Source organism: Balearica regulorum, chromosome 2 (assembly GCF_011004875.1).
Source record: "Balearica regulorum gibbericeps isolate bBalReg1 chromosome 2, bBalReg1.pri, whole genome shotgun sequence".
NCBI classification, from domain to species: Eukaryota; Metazoa; Chordata; class Aves; order Gruiformes; family Gruidae; genus Balearica; species Balearica regulorum.
This window is the reverse complement of record NC_046185.1, coordinates 83245238-83264149: the sequence shown is the minus strand read 5'-3', so window position 1 is coordinate 83264149 and position 18912 is coordinate 83245238. Positions and strand designations below refer to the sequence as shown.

The 18912-nt window shown below is 42.5% G+C and overlaps 1 protein-coding gene across 1 annotated transcript in view; it reads left to right on the top strand.

Moving 5' to 3' along the window:
• Positions 1–18912, top strand: part of MYO10 (myosin X) — a 168751-nt gene that overhangs the window by 124520 nt on the left and 25319 nt on the right. Inside the window, exons 20-25 of the mRNA XM_075744836.1 lie at positions 12090–12214; positions 12369–12483; positions 15535–15641; positions 16704–16913; positions 17217–17256; positions 17697–18599. Of these exons, the coding sequence (XP_075600951.1) occupies positions 12090–12214; positions 12369–12483; positions 15535–15641; positions 16704–16913; positions 17217–17256; positions 17697–18599 (1500 nt within the window). The remainder of the gene's footprint in view (positions 1–12089; positions 12215–12368; positions 12484–15534; positions 15642–16703; positions 16914–17216; positions 17257–17696; positions 18600–18912) is intronic.

Below are 18912 nucleotides of genomic sequence, written 5' to 3'. Positions count from 1 at the left end.
AAGTAAGGGCAGAGCTTTTCTCCACAGGATCATCTTAAAAAATCGATAAAATCAACTGAGTGCTTCACGTAACTAAGAAAAGATGGAAATTATCTTGAAGAAACAAAGGGCCATTGGCCAGCATCCCTGCCTGTAAATTCTGCAGGCTTTGTAGAGATGAATAGTGGCATCGCAATTAAATCATTCAGAAGGTGGTTCAATATTAAATTAGTTAGGTCCTGATGTAATTTTACCATCTATTACAATTCATTCTTTCTCTCTGAATATGCGTGTGTGTAGTTAGATCAGTTAATAGTTTGATGACACATTGGTGTTAAGGGAGGTTTCTTGCCATCCATTTTGGGTAACTGCACTATGCTAATAAAGTAAAGTTAATTTACTCTGCAGTTAACTCTTATTTCACAGATGTATAGGAATTGGAACAAAGTAGTAGTTTGTGCAAATTTTTTTGTGTGTGAGGGGAAAAATATATGGTGACTTTCATTGCAAGTGTTAACAATTGCCAATATATAACCTATAACAGTGAGATGACAATGTTTTTTTTACTCTGCCAGTTGCTATTATTAGCAATGCTTGCAGGAAGCACAGGAGCTACCTCATGTTCTAGACAAGATGGTGTTGACTCACCTGTGCCTTTAGCGTGGCCTCTGTGGCAGCACAGATAGCTGTGATCTGCAGGGCTCCTCCGTCCTGTGTTTATATGATATATGAAGAAATCAGTAAAGGGGCTTTTTGTTTGGGTTAGGGTGGAAATTTCATAATTATCAGAAATACCTAATTTGATTTTGATGTGGTTCTCAGATACATCAAAGAACTTGAGTAGGAGACTTTCCAACTCTTAATGGGGGGCGGGATGGGACGGGACTGTTGTGTTATAACAAAGCAGTCCAAGGAGAACATACTTGTTGCCTTTTTCTGTGAGATGACTATACATAAGAACAGACAACTATCTTCATTTTCTGTCCCTTTCCCGCAAACACACGCACATACATATTTCACTAGTCTTTGATACCCCCTTGTCTAGTCGGTTGCAGGGCAAGTCCTGAATTTACAATGTAAAAATCTGTAAGGATTCAAGAGGAGCAGCTCCAAGGACCAAATTCTAAGAAAAATGCCAACGTTAGACTGATGCTACTTGAGACGTGCTGAGATATAAGGTGTAGGAGTAATTAACATACTGACTACATGGGACTGAGCTGGGTCATTTATCTGGGCCATCACGCAACTCTTGCTCTGTGCCAGGTAGACGTCTGTGCTGATCACGGAGATCCCCATTGCTCTCTGTAAACGTGAATTTCCCCTCTCTAGACTTAAAAAGTATCTTAACTGCAGTGTTACAGGTTTCCTCATGCTTTTAAAATGTAAAGCAGATCTCCAGACCACCCATTACAAGTCTGCTGCAGCATAGCTCTCGGGCAGCCCCCCCAATATCCTGGGCTCCCTCAGGTCGAAGCGAACCCTCGGTAAATGATGAAAACCAGCAAGAGCAGTGCACAGCTCGATGGGGCATTTTTGGTGCAGAGGGGGCCCGCCTGCCGGCTACTCTGGCAGGGGTCGGTGCAGGGTCCCAGGGGAGCCAGGCGGCAGGGCTGCTCTGGGAGGGCCGGGTCGCGGCACCCATGTCGGCAGCAGCCCGGAGGCAGCAGCCCTGCCGTGAATGGAGCCCTGTGCCTGGGTGGGAATAATCTGCCCTTTCAGCGCTGCCCGACCTCCGGTGTCCTAGCAACCCAAAGCTGCTCGGCTGACTATTTTGTGGCGTTCGTCATTTACACATATCAGATATTGACTGTGATTTAAGTTTGGCTGATTGCCCATTATGGCTTTCAAATGAAAGGCTCGATACAGGAAGGAGGGGAGAAAGGGCTCCTTAGGAGATAATTTTATAAAACCGTTTATTTTTTTCGGCGTAGGAATTGCACTGGAACATTTCCTTGCTTGAGAAAGCACTGAGCAGCAAGTCTGCGCGTTACGTCAGCCTTGTGCTTTGTAGGCGTCTTTTATGGGCCACTGAGGGAATGAACTGCGTGCAGGGTGAAATGTGTTGGAGAAGGAGAAACTGCTTGTGGCCTCAGTATTGAAAAAGGGGTGCAATCAAGTGCTAACTTTTTAACATTGCTTGAATCTGATTTTGACTTTTAGTTAGGAAGTTGCTGGCCCTCATGGCCAGACAACACGTACGCTTCACACTTAGATCAATTAAAGAGAACTCAAACTTCTTTATTATTTTAAACCTTACAGTTTGCGGAGATGTGATTCATGATAGTTGCAGGGCTTTTCCCATTTTTAACAATCGGAGTTGATAATGTGGAGGAGTTTTTTATCATTTTGTGGTGTATGTGTGAAGGCTTTGTAGTGTCTTAATCTAAGCTAGTCCATAGCTTAGACTGCAGCCTGTGTCTTCGCAGCCAGTCAGCCACAGTAAACTCTCAGCCAAACTTCCCTTGCTGGACCGCCAAATACTTGCATAAGTGATGAACTCGCTTCCTGCCAAGGTGAAGTTTGCATGTGGGAAGCGCGGTTCTGGACCATACCGTCCGCTTGCAGGCTGGGAGCTGTCTGTCTTGTTTCTCTCGCTGATGCGGAGTCGGTCTTCAGGAGACCCAGTACCAAAGGTTACAGAAGTCAGCACTAAGCTTCTTCAAATAAGTAAAAATAGTATTTTTTCCACAACTGAAGAGCTGAAAGGGGACTAGTTTGATCTTTTAGTCTAACTGGCTGCGTGGCAAACTGTAAGGAAACCATTAACACCTGCTGCGAGGAGGAGGAAGAGGACATCCCGTGTTTTCTTTGAAGTGTCTGGTGGCTTTAGATGGTCCTTGGGTCCTTACCCCTTGGGTGAGCTCTTCCAATGAATACACTCAGTGAGAAAAAGGTGTGCCTTCTGGTTTGGGTATGTCTTGCTTTGATTTTCATGCTATTTATGTCTTTATCTGCAGTATATTAGAAATGTTGAATGTATGCTCTTGGTATAGCTACTCACAGATTACTATCAAGGCACCTCAGCTTTCTTATTGATGAGCTCCTCAAGGGTTTTATTGAAGTCACTTACTGCTTTTTTTACTCAGATCTTTATTCTTATGGCTCTTATCTAAACGGTTTCCAGTGTAGCAGTCTCCTTTATTGTGCTCCAAAACTGGACACAACATTTCAGTAGCAGTCACATAGCTGAGGAACACAGGTTAGCCCACAAATCACTAAACTGACTTCTGAAATATCAGAGAACTTTTAATATTCTCTTTAAAGCGGTGCCCCGAAATAGAAGAGTCTCAAGACGTAAATGGCATTTAGGCATGTGGTCCTAAAGGAATAGGGTGTGACCAGGTCTAGAGAAGCAGCAGGTGGGTGCCCTGGACTGAAGCAGAGAATAAAGTGAGATTTGGATTTGGAGTCCTCTTCTCATCTGCTTGTGCTCCACGAGTTGGTATTTCTTGTCCCTCTGTGGAGTGCGATGCTCGCTCCCTCCACCTGTGCGTCAAGGTTCTTCCACCTCTTCCTTTCTACTCACCTGTAATAGAGAAGAGGAGGCAATATCCCTGTATCCTCTCTCCCTCATATGGAGCTGCGGTCTGCAAAAAGATTGCTCAGTTTCGTGTCACCAGGGAAAGCAAGGAGAGTTGTGATAATGTGGATCAAAGTTATCTGCAATACTATTTCAGGATGTACTGCTGAAGTGATACTGTGTTAGCATTTCAGTGAGAACTAGCTACATGGAGGGTTTCACATATTCAAGTGTGAGATTACTTGTAGTAACACTATACTAGGTAATGGAAGTACACAGGATTAGGTTCTTAGACGGGTTGTTACAAGAAAAGATTTTACAGCTATGTCAGACTTTGGCCATGCAAGATGAAATTCATCTTAAACAGTTTTATTTTTAGTTTTTTCATCCTAATTTTCTATCCCCTGATGAAACTTTACATCTTTCAGAAATAAATGCTTGATACTATACACTGTTATCTGAAGAAATAGTGTTAGAGGAACCATCCTAAAATATGATTTTAAGTATAGAAATGGACATATACACCCAGCCTGCCCATAAACCGGTAAATAACAAAAAAACCTGTAAGGTGTAGACAAAAAGTCTGGCATGGAGGAGTGAAAGTACAGTGGAAAAATTTACAAAAGAAAAGAAAAATAAGGATGGGGTCTCAGTCCATGTAAGTTATTTGATGTTATCGCTGACGTGGAGGGTGAGGATTTCACCATCTGCAATTGGTCTGTATGCAGCCTCAGCAGATGCGGAGCGCTGTGTGCCGTTGTTTTCTTTACCATTGTAATGAACAGTGGTGACATTGGTGTTGGCTGTCCTGACGTGGGGTCGGTGAGGAAGGACAGCTGTCCTTGCGATTAGTACCTCACAGCATGTTTCTTCATGGCATGTCTGCGGCTATCAGGCAGCCTGATTGATTTTCTACAGGAGAAGCCTGCTGACCGCTCACAGTGTGGGGAGAACGAGGCCAGATTGGGGTTTAGTCTGCAGGGACTGGAGGTGACCTCCGATGAAATGGCAACAGTTTACTGGCAGGTGGAGAAGGAGGGTCCATGACCAGTCCCAGCTGGGGCCCTTGCTGCGAGTCCCCCCTTCTGTCAGCGTGCTGAGACCCTGCCAAAGTGCCTTCAAACCTTAAATCCCTCTTTTCCCAAATGCTCTTAATTGCCTGTCTCGCATGGATGGTCCTGCAGTTGCTGTTCAGGGACAAACAGCCCCTGAGACTTGCCGTGCATTTCAATGGACTCTCTGAATAATGTATTCAGGCAACAAGGGCTCGCTCCAGCTGAAAATTCAGGCAATCACGTAGATAGCTCTAAACATGCACTTAAGAAAACTTAAATATCTCTGGTGTTCAGGCCTGTGCCTTCAACAATCCATTCCTATTCCATGAGGTTGTAACCCGTGTGTAAGAAATAAGACTTTCATTTTGAGGAGGTAGCATTCCTCTGGGCCTGGATGAGAGAGCTAGACAAATGCTGTCTTCCTTTAGAAGAAATTCTGTATACCTTTAGAAAGGAAGGTTCACAAAGAGGCTGTTGTGTATTTACTCAGGGTACCATTTAGTCTATACAAACCAAACAAAAAGAAGATTATTCTGAAATGTGAGAGTACAGTGACAATGACTAATAAAGAGTAGATTAAATACCTCCAGGATTGTGAGTTTATTGATTGTTGTTGACAAAAGCGTGAAATTGCAGCAAGCTGGTCAGAATCATTTGAGCATCTTTTCTCCAACAATGAAGCTAGTTCCAGCTCTTATCTTTGCTATATATAGACAGGTGGGACCTGAAATATGATACAGCATCTTTGTAGATGGATCTAACTCAGCGGTGTCTTGACCTAGTTGAAACCTTTAAACGGTAGTGCAAATGGTCAGTGCGGTAACGTACTGCTTCATAGCTCTTAAATGGGCTGCTGCCTTAAAAATACCCTTGAGATGCCCTTGCTTGTAAAGCAAGCTGGGTGACAGGCTGAATATGAATACCAAAGCATTTTCACATTTGTTTATTGAGTCTTCTTCTTTAACTGTTTTGGTACAGTAGAAGAACTCTAAAATTACAGCGTTCCTTTTATACAGTATTATTTTTAGTACGGGCAACTCTAACCTGTGGCATGAGAGTGGCTAATTCTGAAGTCTGTCTCTTATCTGAAATACGCAGGGCTGGAAGATGAGTCACACAGGTCAGATGCAGTAGTTGGAGTTGAAGAGATCGGCTAATTGTGTAGATGCTTGCTGTTGGTAAATGCAGTACTTTCAAGTTCAGACCTGCAGCGATTGTGTAAAAGAGCCAGCATATTATTACTGAGTTTATGGTGAAATCCGACCTGGAGTTTGCAGCAGAATTTTTTAAGACACAAGTGTTGTTGCGATATACCCATGCTCTTTTTTCTAGCAAGTTGCCACCAGCAGCGTTAGTAATTTTTAAAGGCTTTTTATAGTTTTTCGGGGTGGGGGTGTGGATAAAGGCCAGGAGAACTGTGGAGATGCAAAACACTTACTGTTATTTCAGGTTTATCCAAATATTCCTTGACTTGCCAGTGCCACACAGTAGAAATACCAAATAAACTTTTTAGCTGTGGCATGTTCTTTGTTTTTATTCTTCTATGGTGTTTGTCTGTGGACACAAATACTCTGGGATGGTAAGGGAATGTCTTCAGAAACAAAGCAGTCATCAAACTTGTCTATGTTTTGATCTGAACCTGTTCCGGTTACAGCTAGCTGTGCGCTGGAGATGACCATAGAGGGCTTCTTTCCTTGAAATACGCTCTTAGGTCAGCGGGACCTGACGTTCCAGGTCCTTGGGCAGGACACGCAAAGGTTTTAATGCTCCTTGTGCTGTAAGCGCGGCAGTTCTGAGCTTGAAATTCTGTTGAATAAGCCAATGCCTTCAACGTTTACGGTGCAAGCGACCGAAGAAGTGATGGCTTAGAAGAGCAGGGGGTGAAATAGTTTGTTGGCGGTGGGACTGTGACCAACATGGCACTGCAGCCGAAGTCTCTGGATTTGACAGGGAGGTTGCCCTACCCCTGTCCGTCCGTCCTGGCTTCACAGTGCATTTTCCTATCATGGGCGCAGGCGTTTCCCTTTCACTTCTTTCAGGTCTCTGGCTTGAATCCTCAGCACGAGTAAAGGCTGCTGAGCAGTACGTACGGACAAGAATAGCTGAGCATAATGTGGTTTTAAAAAGGCCAACAATGGGCACGCAGAAATTTTCTTATCAGTTCAGCTAGAGTATGTATTAGAAGTTAATTTATTCACACTTTTCAAATCTGTTTGAGAGGAAAGGCTGGAATTGGTTTTGACTCATGGAGCTGGTTACTGGGATCAGAAGATCCTGAGGACTGTTTCAGAAAGATCTGGCTTAGTAAGTTCCCCTATTTCTGAAGAAATATCAGTACATCTTTGGATGTGAAAACAAGTTCAAAACCTACTATAAAGCAGGGGAAGACTGACATCTTTTTAATTTCTACTGCTTTTCTCCAGAGTAAAATTGCCAAGACTTCATTTTAGAAGTAAAGAGCAGATTTAAAAAACTAATAAATTGAGAAAAGCTATTGTTTTTTAAATAAAAAATACTTTTTCACATCCTGTTACTTGTTTGTCATCTTTTCTCTGTACCTGTCTTCCACCAAACACTTTCCTAAGCCAGGAAAATCAACTCTTTTAAGACACAGTAGCAAAGCTGATATAGTCCTACTCAAATTCTCACAGGGAAATCGAGAAACAAGGGACTGGAAACAAGGGACTGGTTTTTCTTTCCACCTCCCCAATCTCTCTGTGAAGTTCCTCCTGCCTACATAAATCCGTGAGGCTGCTGTAATCTGTCATTATTGTGCCTGTACCCTTCTGAGGCAGCCAGTAGTTCAGGGAGGAAGGATTTTCATGGGGGAAAGTCAGGTATCCTCTATGTCTGAATGGAGCAAATGGTGCGCAGAACAAAAAAATGTTCTGTTCTCTGTGTGTGTTATCTGGGTGCTTGGGGTCTCCATGAAGGGTGCTGTCCAGGGAAAAGGGATGGTGTTTTTTCAATCGTCAGTCAGCCTGTAATCTAAGGAACTATTTTATCATGAAAATTATGCATAGGTGTTAAATTTCTGCCCTAATGGCTGCTTCTAATTGTGATTTCAGGCAGAAGCTTTGCCCTTTAGGAGGCTCACAACAGATCAGAGCAAGCATTTAGCAGCTTAAGGAGCCACAGTCTCGCCAGCATAGACTCCAGATCGTATTAAAGCCTTGGCTTTGGTGCTGTCTGGTGCAAATTCAGTGGAGACTTTTGGATTCAGGAAATGATAAATTACAAGTTGTGCTATGAAGGAGTGCACCACAAAAAACACCTTTATCAAGTAGAACAGACCTGACTTGTAGCTATAAATTTCACATTGATGTTGCTCAGTGCCCTAACGTGGCTGTGACCCACGTGAGTCTAGCTGTTGTCTGGCAATTTTGCATGTCAGAGTGGTTTAGTGTTGCCATTCCTTGATAAAAGTGAAATATCTATTGAAAATTGAGTTGATTTGAAGTTGATTGCATTTCTCAGACAATTTTGGAAGCTATCAGTTGACTTTCTGTTGCCTTCTCTTTTACAAATTTGATCTTACTTTGCAGGAGTCTTACTTTTAACAATTCAAATTTTTACACTGAAAGACATTGTTTTAAAATCAGTTATGGTTCTGTTGTCTATCTGAAATTTTCCTACAGAATACAATTTCTTCCCAAGTGTTCATTTGTGAAAAAAGTCCATTTTTTACAGCAACATTGGTAAAAATTTAGCAGACCCCAGAGGCAAGTCCTGTCTTGTGTTACTTTGGTATAAATCTGCAAGTTAGCTTCCTTACCACAGAAGTCTGAAGGAGCACCAAGATCCAACACTGCACATCAGCTGCATAGGTAACCTTTCGCGTGGAGATTTTACACTATTGCAAGTTTAACTCCTTAGTGCTGCACTGAGCATCGTTCAAGTGGAGATGGTCATCACTCTCTGTCTTAGAAGTGTCTGCAGCCTAATAGTGGGGTATAGACAGTGCTCACAATCTGGTTCAATAAATGCGCATGCAATTGATTTTTCAAGTATGAGGAATCCTGCTGACTCCAGGTTATGCTTAAGGTTGTCCCTGTCTTCAAGTGTTTATGTGACCGAGGCTGAAATCCTCTTCGTCCACAGAGTAAAACCACCTGAGGTGCAATGTCTTGCCCAGTCATAAGGTGGATATGCTGGATGCTGTGGTGTTACGCACAGGACTGCGTTTGGTACTTCTTCTGGTTGTTTTCATTAGACGTGGGAAGACATGGATGCGTTTTAGTGTTTCGGCTCCCTCTCTGACTGGCTGCAGCTCTCCTCATTGGTTGAGTTGCTGTGATGGCTCAGTCAAAAACCCCCAGGTGATGTGGAGTATCTTCTGATACTCTGTATTTGAAGCGTAAAATAGGAGTCCGGCACATCTCTGACCATCCCCCCCCCCAGTTTACTCAAAGCAGCCAGACTTGTTGCAGATGTAATTCCAGTAATATGCCAGGGCAGGATTTGACCCTCTGATTGAATAACCTCATGTGTCTGTGAGTAATTAAAAATAGTAATGTAAAGTGAAGGAGTATGCTTATGTAATTAAAATGATGATGGTCTCTATGTTGCCCTGCTGTGATACCGTGATAACATCTCTTGCAGTGTTTCATGCTTTTCTTCAAAAAAAAGGCTTCTGAAGTTAGATGACTGTGTGACATTCCCAGCTTCTGGTGACAGAGCAGGGCTGTTTCTAACTTCTGTAGTTGCTGGAAAAAGGTCATGAAAATGTTGCTGCTTCTTCTGCGACTCAAAACAGGGATGGAAAGAGAAAGTTTTTTTTAAAAGTAACATGAGCTTTCAAGCCAGCCTTGTGGCTGACTTTTGACTTTTTAAGGGCCTGGGGCTGGCAATAGAAGGATTAGGTGGTGTAGCAGCCATCTGGCTCTCAAAGCAGGAGGTGCTCCCTTGCAAATTGAGAGCCTGCCTTGCATCACCAGAATTTGGCCTGGCTTTGGTGTATCCCCACTCCCATCCATACATCTGCTTCCCGGCCTCACTGCCATGAAATTAGTGTTTTGTTTGCAAGTCTTGCAAAGAACATCACCTTTTGAGCCAACAAGTATGGGTGGGGTAAAGGGGCTGAAAGCGTGTACAGTGTCAAAGAAAAAAAACGTGTATTGACCTGTGTCCATCTGTGGCACGAATCAGCCTTGGGTTACATGAGGCAAAATGTGAATAAGTTTTTCCTCCTGGTTTGTGCATGCGTCTGTGTTCAGTCGTTCCCTTTCCTGTCGGCATCATCAGCCACCTGCGCAGAAACAGGCAGGCAGGTGTGTGCACGGGCATTCGAAGGGCAGCTTTGTGAGGCTGGTTCCATAGGGTGCGCACCTATGGAAAAAACTGTTGGCAATACCAGTCATGACTATCAGTACGTTTATTGTAAGAATTCATACTCTTGTGTTCAGTACAATACAAAGATTTTGCTTGTGGTGTATTTTACTGGTTGTGGCAAAATCTAAATTAAACACATTGCTGAGAAAGAAGAGTTTATTGGAATCATTCGCAAAGGCATTTTTCCCCCTCTGGAACGTAATTTTTTTTATACGTGCAGGTATGGAAATAAAAGGTTAAATTGCATTTGTAACAGAGTCGTATGTGTAACTATGACCAGAATGGCACAGAGTGGATGTAGCTCCTGAGCCTCCCCGAGATGCAAAGCACCTGTTTCGGAGGGGAGGCAAAAGCAGCTGGTGGCTGAATTTCTCAGTGTCCCCTGTCCGCCTGCCTGGGCTGGATCAGGTCCTGCCGGCAGCGCTGATTACCCCAGGCAGAGCAGGGCAGGGCTCACCACAGTGACCAGCCACTTCTAGAAACACGAATTGTTTTCATTTTTGTTCTGTGCTATTGATTGTGGAGGAAGGGCTGGGCTATAGTATTTTTCCATATGAATTTTAGCCCCAGTACCAAAGGAATGGGTTGGAATGTCTTTCGCTGTCAGAGGAACGGTGAGTGCCGGGGAAGCGTTTGCTCATGTGGCTCTGCGGCAGCTCAGTGCAGAAGGGCTATGGCATCTACAGAGAAGTCTCCCACCTCTGCTCCAGAACCAAAATTAATGAAAGGAGGAATAGCAACATTTTGGTTTAGGTATTTTGCCTTTTAAAGGAGGGGGGGTAGAAGCTAATCGATCAATATTCTTGAAGTTACCTAATTAACAAATCTGAGTTATCACTGGGACACAGTGTTTTGTTTTATATGTAAAGGCGCTGATGGAAAAGTTCAGACTAGATATTTTTAATTAACTCTGTCTGTGCTTTGCTGAAATTACTTTTGAGAAGTTAAAAAGTTATCAGATAAGTTGAATAAGAGGCATGATTAAAGCCAGTTAACAAATACCAAGAGAGTCCTCTGATTGACAGTTGCTCAGGGCTTGATCTTGTTGTCATTTCTATCAGCTGAAGAACTTCAGGTCTTACATAAACCATTGACTTTATCTATGAGACCTCACCTTCTGAACTTCTTGCCAAATACTAAGCACTGTACTCCAGCCCTGGAAAATGACTGTGCAACTGATGGGTTAAAGTGGATTTTTGGGCTCACGTATGATAAATGGTGTATTTACATGGGGTGTTATTTTGGTACCGGGGTTGCCAGTGTTTTGCAAGGTAGCAATAGCGCTGTCTTGAATGTTTCCAGGAATGGGGCAGCTTCAACTTCTCTATCAATTCTCTTGAGTAGCTTTGTGTGGCTGTGGCTAGTTTACCTCAGAGCGTGGTGAGAGCACAGGTGACTCGGGGGGCTCCGAGATGGGACAAGAGGATTCCCGAGGTTCCCAGGGGCAGGAACATACTGATCAGTATTCACAAGTTTTTGTGACTGAGTGGCTAGAGTTACCTGTTTTCTAAATGAAAAATGATGCTGAAAGAACTGCATGCAAACAAAGGGAAACTTATTTCAGATAAGCAGATTATTATTTTTTTTTCTGTTTACAGATGAAAATATTTCTGCTGTTCAGAATAGCAGCAAACAGAAACTCTTTGAAATACAGCTTGTTTAAGATTTGAGGTTCCATTGGCGAACTTCCATCCCTGTCCATAGTAAGATGAATTGTCACTACACTAAAAATTAAATCTTTTCTGCCCTTCTGGTTTTGGGGTTTTTTTAAACGATATCACACCGCTGTATTTGTGTATCTTCAACATTTGGGATCATCTGCAGGGACTGTAAATTCAGTTGCTAAAGAAACAACATAGCCAAACTTGTAGCTGTGGATTTGTTAGCTGCCTTTGCTTCTTTCCGTAGTTTCTTCCTGCACAGCAATGGCCTGGGAATGTATGAGGAATGAAAAGAGAGAGCAGATTGGATTAAATGGCTGTAAATGTTATGTTTATGGAAATTATATTGTGTAATTACCCATTTATTTCCATCCTGTAGATATATTTTTATGTGTTCTGAACTGCTAATGTCCTTTAGGACATTGTGCAGGCAGTTTTTAGCCTTTGTGCATTGCAGATTCATATAATTTGCCCTTTGTTTGGTTCCCCTGACATCTCTAACCATTGCTATTAAAATCTTTGTTTTGAACATGCTTGTTTTAGATGCCAGACCAGTTTGATCAGACAGTGGTGCTTAACCAGCTGCGCTATTCCGGGATGTTGGAGACAGTCAGGATTCGGAGGGCTGGCTTCCCGGTCCGGAGGCCCTTTCAAGACTTTTATAAAAGGTAAACACACTGCTGTGCGCTTCAGATGCAAGTGATGGGTACCAGTGCGTTCTCATGTTGAGGAATAAAGTGAAAATCTAATAAAAAAAAAAATCATATGGCAAAAATAGAACTTGTCTCTTAAATGAAGGCATAAATACTTTTTGATTGCCAGGTATAAAGTCCTCATGAGAAACTTAACTCTGCCCGAAGATTTAAATGAGAAATGTGCCGTCCTACTTCGTCTGTATGACAACACAAGCACTGAATGGCAGCTTGGAAAAAATAAGGTAAAATAATCTGACTGTGCGTATTGTGGGGCTGCTGCTTATATAAAGCTGAGGGGACAGGATTTAGGCTGCCCAGCTGCAGAGATGTTGTTGTAATGGTAATTACTTCTGGCCTTAAACAAAGCTGTGCATGCCTATTGGTGCTCTTGAAACCCTTACAGCAACAATTAATGGTTGTGCTGTGGAATTTGCTGTGTAAGGCACTTAGACACTGGTGGTTTCACACATGGAGAAAGAGTCCACTTGAATTTTCTGCCACTGCTTAAAACGCACTAGCTGGATTTTATCATTTTTAGAAGTATTGAGAATGTGAGGTAACACTTTTGTTCTGCAGGGAGCTCCGCTTATACTAGTAAACCCACCTGCGTGAGACCTGCTCAGTGGCTGAAATAAGAGGGAAGAATTTTGGCCAGCGTTCGTGCGTCAGAGTTGAGCTCTAAGTGTGTTTGCCATCCTAGTCTGAGAGTCTTTTTCAGAGGTACATTAGACCGCGATATGTGTCCTACTGGACAACCTGAACTTTGCCCGCAACTTTCTTTCCTTCCAAAAAAAATTCAAGTTATTTTAATTAAAAGAATGGAATTTTAATTTGAGAAATAAAACAATCCACATGGTTTTGCATGCTCATTTTGCAAGTCTGATTTTGGACAACAGCTGTGTGCAGAGCTTCCCTTGCAAATTTGTGCTCTCAGACTTAACAAACGATGTGAAAGCATTGCTTACTCAGGAAAGGATTCCCCACTGCAGGATCTGAGATTTCCTAAATATTAAAAACCCCTGGTGCAAAGGACTATAGAGTGGATTACAAACATCAGGCCATCACTGCCAAGGATCATCCCCCAGGCATCTGCAGACAGCTTTCTCTTCTTTTTTCTCTGGCTAACTCCTGTTGGTGCTCCCAGGACTTACATAGTGGAGAGAGACCGAAAAACAGATCCAGAAGTAAAGTTTGCTGAATTATGTGTTACACTTGCAGTTTTCCTGTCAGTTGTTAGAATTGTGAAAAAAACTTTCTCATTACCATAAGGTAGCAAAAATATTTGGTAAAATCTGATTGATTTCTGTGTGAAACGCCCTTCCTCCTCATCCTCTTCTCCCTACAACTGCATAGTTTGGAATGGATTTCCTCCGTTCCTCTACACGCTTAAGGAGTCTCAGAGATGCTATTGAGAAAGTTGATTTAATCATTTTACAGTTATTGTAAGAGAATCTAAAGTATTCTGATGGCAATTGAAGTATTTTTCATCCGACTTTTGTAGACAATGGCTTGCAAATAATACAGCGATAACGTTCGGCTGCAGAGCTAGCCTGTGCTTCCCATTATACTTTAAGATGTAGTATATTAACAATATTTATGCACAGACCCCAGACAGTGCTTTGGCATCTTAGGGACATATATTTGTGAGAACCCGAAATTGTTTTAACCAGCTGCTCATCGGGACCTCAGCAGGAGCCTGAGCTCTGCTGTAACTTCCCTTACTGGGGCCTGGGCTCATCCCCCCCAGGCGCTGCCTGCACGTTTGTGAGAGTCTTCGTAAACAGCTTATTGTAGAGCAGGAGAGCATTGGTTTCAGACTGAACACAGGATGGGGTACTAACCTGCCCGTGTTATTTAAAAGGGGTAGTAACAATGTTGTGATGATTTAGCTTCAGTGGGATTTTTTTTTTTTCTTTTTCCTTGTCCTTTCCGTCTCACGCTGCAATGCACCTGCTCAGGAAAAGGCATTAGCCTGGGATTGACATGCGCTTAACATCCATTCGTGTTCAGGAAGTAGCTGAATGCCTTCCTGAAGCAGAATTTTGGTGCGTTTTTAAAGCTGGTGTGTGTAGAGCAAAGAAAGATTGCCCACTGAATGAAAGAAAAGGCTTTTTTCATGAGTAAACTTTACATGGAAAATATAGAGCTGCCCAGTGCAACTCAAATACTGGAACTTTGGGACTTTCTGTGGGATTTTTTTAATATTACTCAGTGTTGGGTAATTTGTGGTAAAATGTAGTCCCTTTCTAGCTACAATAAAAGCTCAGAACTGCCTATCCTCAGGAGTGCTACTGCTTTGGCTTTCATGAAGGGCTTTTTTCTTCCCTAAAACAGAGAGGGAAACGCTACCTTTTTTCTACTTGAACAGTCCCAAAAGTACTTGGTTTTTTGTGGTTTTTGTTATGTTGGGTTTTTTTTCACAGCAAGGAAAAACCCAAAACATTTCAAAGAAGCATTGCTGCTTTTAGATGTCTTTGCAGCCCTCGTCCCTTAGCAGAGCCCACACTGCCCCTGTGCTTTCCTCGTTGTCACATTACGGTGTGCAGCCTGGCTCTCATCCCGGATCATCAAACTGTCACTGAACTGCCTATTTCTTCCTGCTCATGTCTTAGGCAGCAGCATGCCAGCCTGTGCCTGATAGCAGCAGACTTAGCCTTCAAAAAATCAGAAGTTGAGAAGACCGGGAAAAAGCGCTGGCAGCAGCGTTTTGTGAGCGCACAGTAAAGAGCAGACGTCAAGGCAGGTGGAAGACAGAAACTGCACGCCCTGTGTCTCTGCTTGGCTGGAGAAGCAATTTCATTCATTTAAGGCAAAATAGGCTGGATTAGCTAAATATATGTCAATGCTGTGTGTTAAAGCTGCCTTTAAGAGGCACTAGACAGTCCAGGTGAATGATCAGGTTAGTTGAATTATCGGGGGGATATTTCTGCCCTTCAAATCAGGAAGTTCATGCTGAGTCCTACAATTTCTTTGGCCTGTGTTACTCTTTGGTGGGAAAAGCTGTTTAATGAATCCAGTCGTAAGTTGCTTTTGGAAAACCCCTGCTCCTAATGAAAATTTCCATTACTGTAATCAGGCTCTTCCCACTGAAATCCAAAGTTAGAGGATCATCTGCAGGTATTTTCTTTTAAGAGAAATACATTTTGGTTTTTTCTTTTCCGTTGAGGAGATGGTATGTTTGTCTCTGAATTCAAAGCTGAGGTTTGCTGTCAGGCTGGTATCAGCAGCACCCTGGCTGTCCTTTATACATGATGCTCTCCGCAAGTTGTTAAGCCAGAAATTTTCTTGTGTAGGTGTTTCTCCGGGAGTCCTTGGAACACAAATTGGAGAAACAGCGAGAGGTGGAAGTCACCAAGGCAGCAATGATTATCCGAGCACACATCTTAGGTTATGCAGCCCGGTAAGTGACGAGATGAGAGTATTAATAATAAAACTTCGGAATAGATGGGTAAGATGTCATAGAGTTAAATCCTTCTGGCACAATTCCTAACTTTTTCTAGGGACCAGGCATCCAAATCCTGTAAGTGGCTTTTGAAAATACCAGCTGGTATCTTTGCCAGACCCATGAATAAAACAAAATGGAGTTTGAATTGTTTTAATATAATGAATAGGACAGTATGGAAGTTTGGAGGTCAGCCAGTATCCATATAATTGTATCATGGCATTGGATCCATGGTAGGAATTCAAGCTGGATGGCACCCAATGGGGCTGCCCCAAGTTACCAGCTGAGATTCAGCTTTATCTTTGCTTTGTCATGGTAAGAAAAGAGAAGGCAAATAAAATTAAGCAGTTTGGTTCTTAAAGAACCATGAAATTAGGTAACTGAGTAATGTTTCACTTGTTTACCTGGCTTCATGCATTATGTATTAGGTGGAGTTGCTCATCCCATCTGTTTATTTCTCTGCTTTTTCTACAAATCAGTTGAGGACAGTTTAAGGAAACTTGTTTGCATAATGAGGTAATTTGTCTTCATGTGTATATTAGTCCTGTCCTTATATTCTGACCAGTATGTTACTTAAAACCTATATTCCTTTTTTAATGAGAGCGCTGTCCAGCTGTTCTCCATCTTTCTTTTCAGAGATGTGGCATGACTAACTATGTATATTCTTTCTCCGCATGTGTGCACACACACAGAGCTGTCCTTTTAGCATCTCCTTGTCAGGGGCATAAGAACATGTGAGACAAGTAATGTGCATTTCCTTAATGAAGACACAGCACTGTCATAGAAGTGCATTTCCTTAATGAAGACACAGCACTGTCATAGAAATGAGAGAATCTTTTTCCTCTCCTAGGGAGGAGAATGTGAATGAGAATGGGGAAGCCATTACAGAGATAGAAATAATAAATTGTTTTACCATGGGCTCATTATTGCAGGTCCCCATGGCAAGACTTCTCGCAACTGCTCGTTAGTTACTTGTTTTCTTAGAAATTTGCTTTTTTTTTTTTTCCCTCCCTCTCCCAGAAAGCGATATAGAAAGGTTCTCTACTATGTGGTTGTGATACAGAAGAACTACAGAGCGTTCAGTGGTAGGAAAAAGTTCCTGTGCCTGAAAAGAGCAGCCATAATCCTTCAGAAACAGCGACGAGGCCAGCTTGCTCGACGTGTTTACAGGGAGCGACTAGAGGAGAAGCGGAGACAAGAGGAGGAAAGAAGACGAGAGGAGGAAGAAAGGTGCAGAATGCTGTCTGACATCACTCTCGTGTCTGTGCTGTATTAGGTTTTGGTCTGAATGGCCTTTATTTCAGGCTATTCTTGATCAAGTGATTTTGGAAACCTTTGCTTCTTTTGCTAAAAGATGCATGTAGTTATCATGGTAGTTTCATACTCACAAGCATATCCTTGGTGACCTTATTTTTGGCTGTCTTTTCCATGTGACAGATGATCTCTGTAAGTTGAGCTATCGCCCTAGCAAAGGTATGTGATGAGCTTATGTTGAGCTTAATTTACTAACTTCTTTTCTTCCCTTGCTTTTAGGGAAAGACAAAGGCAAGAAGCAGAGCGTCTTGCCCAGCAGGTAAATTATATTCTTAATGCTTTCAGCCATCCTGTTTATTTGAGTTTCTCAACCCAGTCATTAAAAAAATAAAGGCATCTTTGGCATTTAAACTGAACTAAACTTATTACAGGAGTTCGCAGATTAAGCCAAAGGAAACTTGATACAGTTGTTTGCATGGAAATTTCTTTCACCTCATGCTTCATTTAATTTCTGGCAAAGATTGAACTTTCTGCATGTACTTGAGCTTTCCAGTATCTGTGAGCAAATGTAATCATGGTTTCATTTTTCTTTTTCTTTCCTCTTCTTTTTCTGATATAGGGATAAGGGTCTTTTTAAATGAACAGCATGGTGGGAACATAGTGCTTTAGAAATACATAAATAAATTTTTAAAAGGAATCTTTCACTGAGGGGCTTTTTATTTTAATTTTAATTTTCATTTTATTTTATTTTGAATGCAGGCTGAAGAAGAGAGAAAGAAGCAGGAACTGGCTGCCATTCAGAAAGCCCAGAAGGAGGCAGAGCTGAAGCAAGAGGTCGAGAAACAGAAAGAAAGCAGGCAGGTGGAGGAAATCCTGCGTCTGGAAAAAGAAATTGAGGACCTGCAGCGCGTGAAGAAGCAGCAGGAGCTGTCCTTGACAGAGGCTTCATTACAGAGGCTGCAGCAACTTCGAGACGAGGAGCTCCGGCGGCTCGAGGACGAAGCATGTCGAGCAGCCCAGGAGTTCCTGGAATCTCTGAACTTTGATGAGATTGATGAATGTGTCCGAAACATTGAGAAGTCTCTCTCTGTGGGCAACGGGTATCCTGCTGAGCTGACTGAACAGACTGGAAATGCCTGCAGTGAAAAGCCCAATTTTAACTTCAGTCAGCCATATCCCGAGGAGGAGGTAGATGAGGGCTTTGAAGCTGATGATGATGCATTTAAGGATTCACCCAACCCAAGTGAGCATGGCCATTCTGATCAAAGGACCAGTGGCATCAGAACAAGCGATGATTCCTCAGAAGAGGATCCCTATATGAATGATACTGTGGTGCCAACAATTCCTGCTGCTAGCAACACCATGCTTATACCTCCTACCCATGATACAGTCAGCCTCCACAACTCTTCAAGTGGTGAATCCACATACTGCATGCCAGAAAATGTGTCGTGTAGACCCCCAAATTCTATGCAACTTATTTCTCCTGATGGAGACTATGATTACGACCAAGATGATTATGAAGATGGTGCTATTACTTCTGGTAGCAGTGTGACCTTCTCTAATTCGCACAGTAGCCAGTGGTCACCGGACTACCGATGCTCGGTGGGGACATACAATAGCTCTGGAGCATACCGATTTAGCTCTGAAGGAGCTCAGTCTTCTGTAAGTATCATTGTTTTTATTATCTAATAATTGATGCTTTCTGATTTTTTTTTCCACTCTGCAGCCATAGAGTCACTGTAGCTGTTCTTACAAATGTTGTATAGTTTGATTGCTTAGATTGGGTATGGACATAGTTGTCTGTTGCTGTCTAGACGCAACTGGGGTGAGTACATTAGAGTTAAAGGCAGCTCTGATGCTGCTTGCAGTCCTTGGCTTCTGTGAGGATGTTGTTGCATCTGTTTTAATGCACAACTGCATGTTATTTGGTGAGGAGCTCAGTGCATGGTCTTGGGTGCAATTCATAAGCAAAATT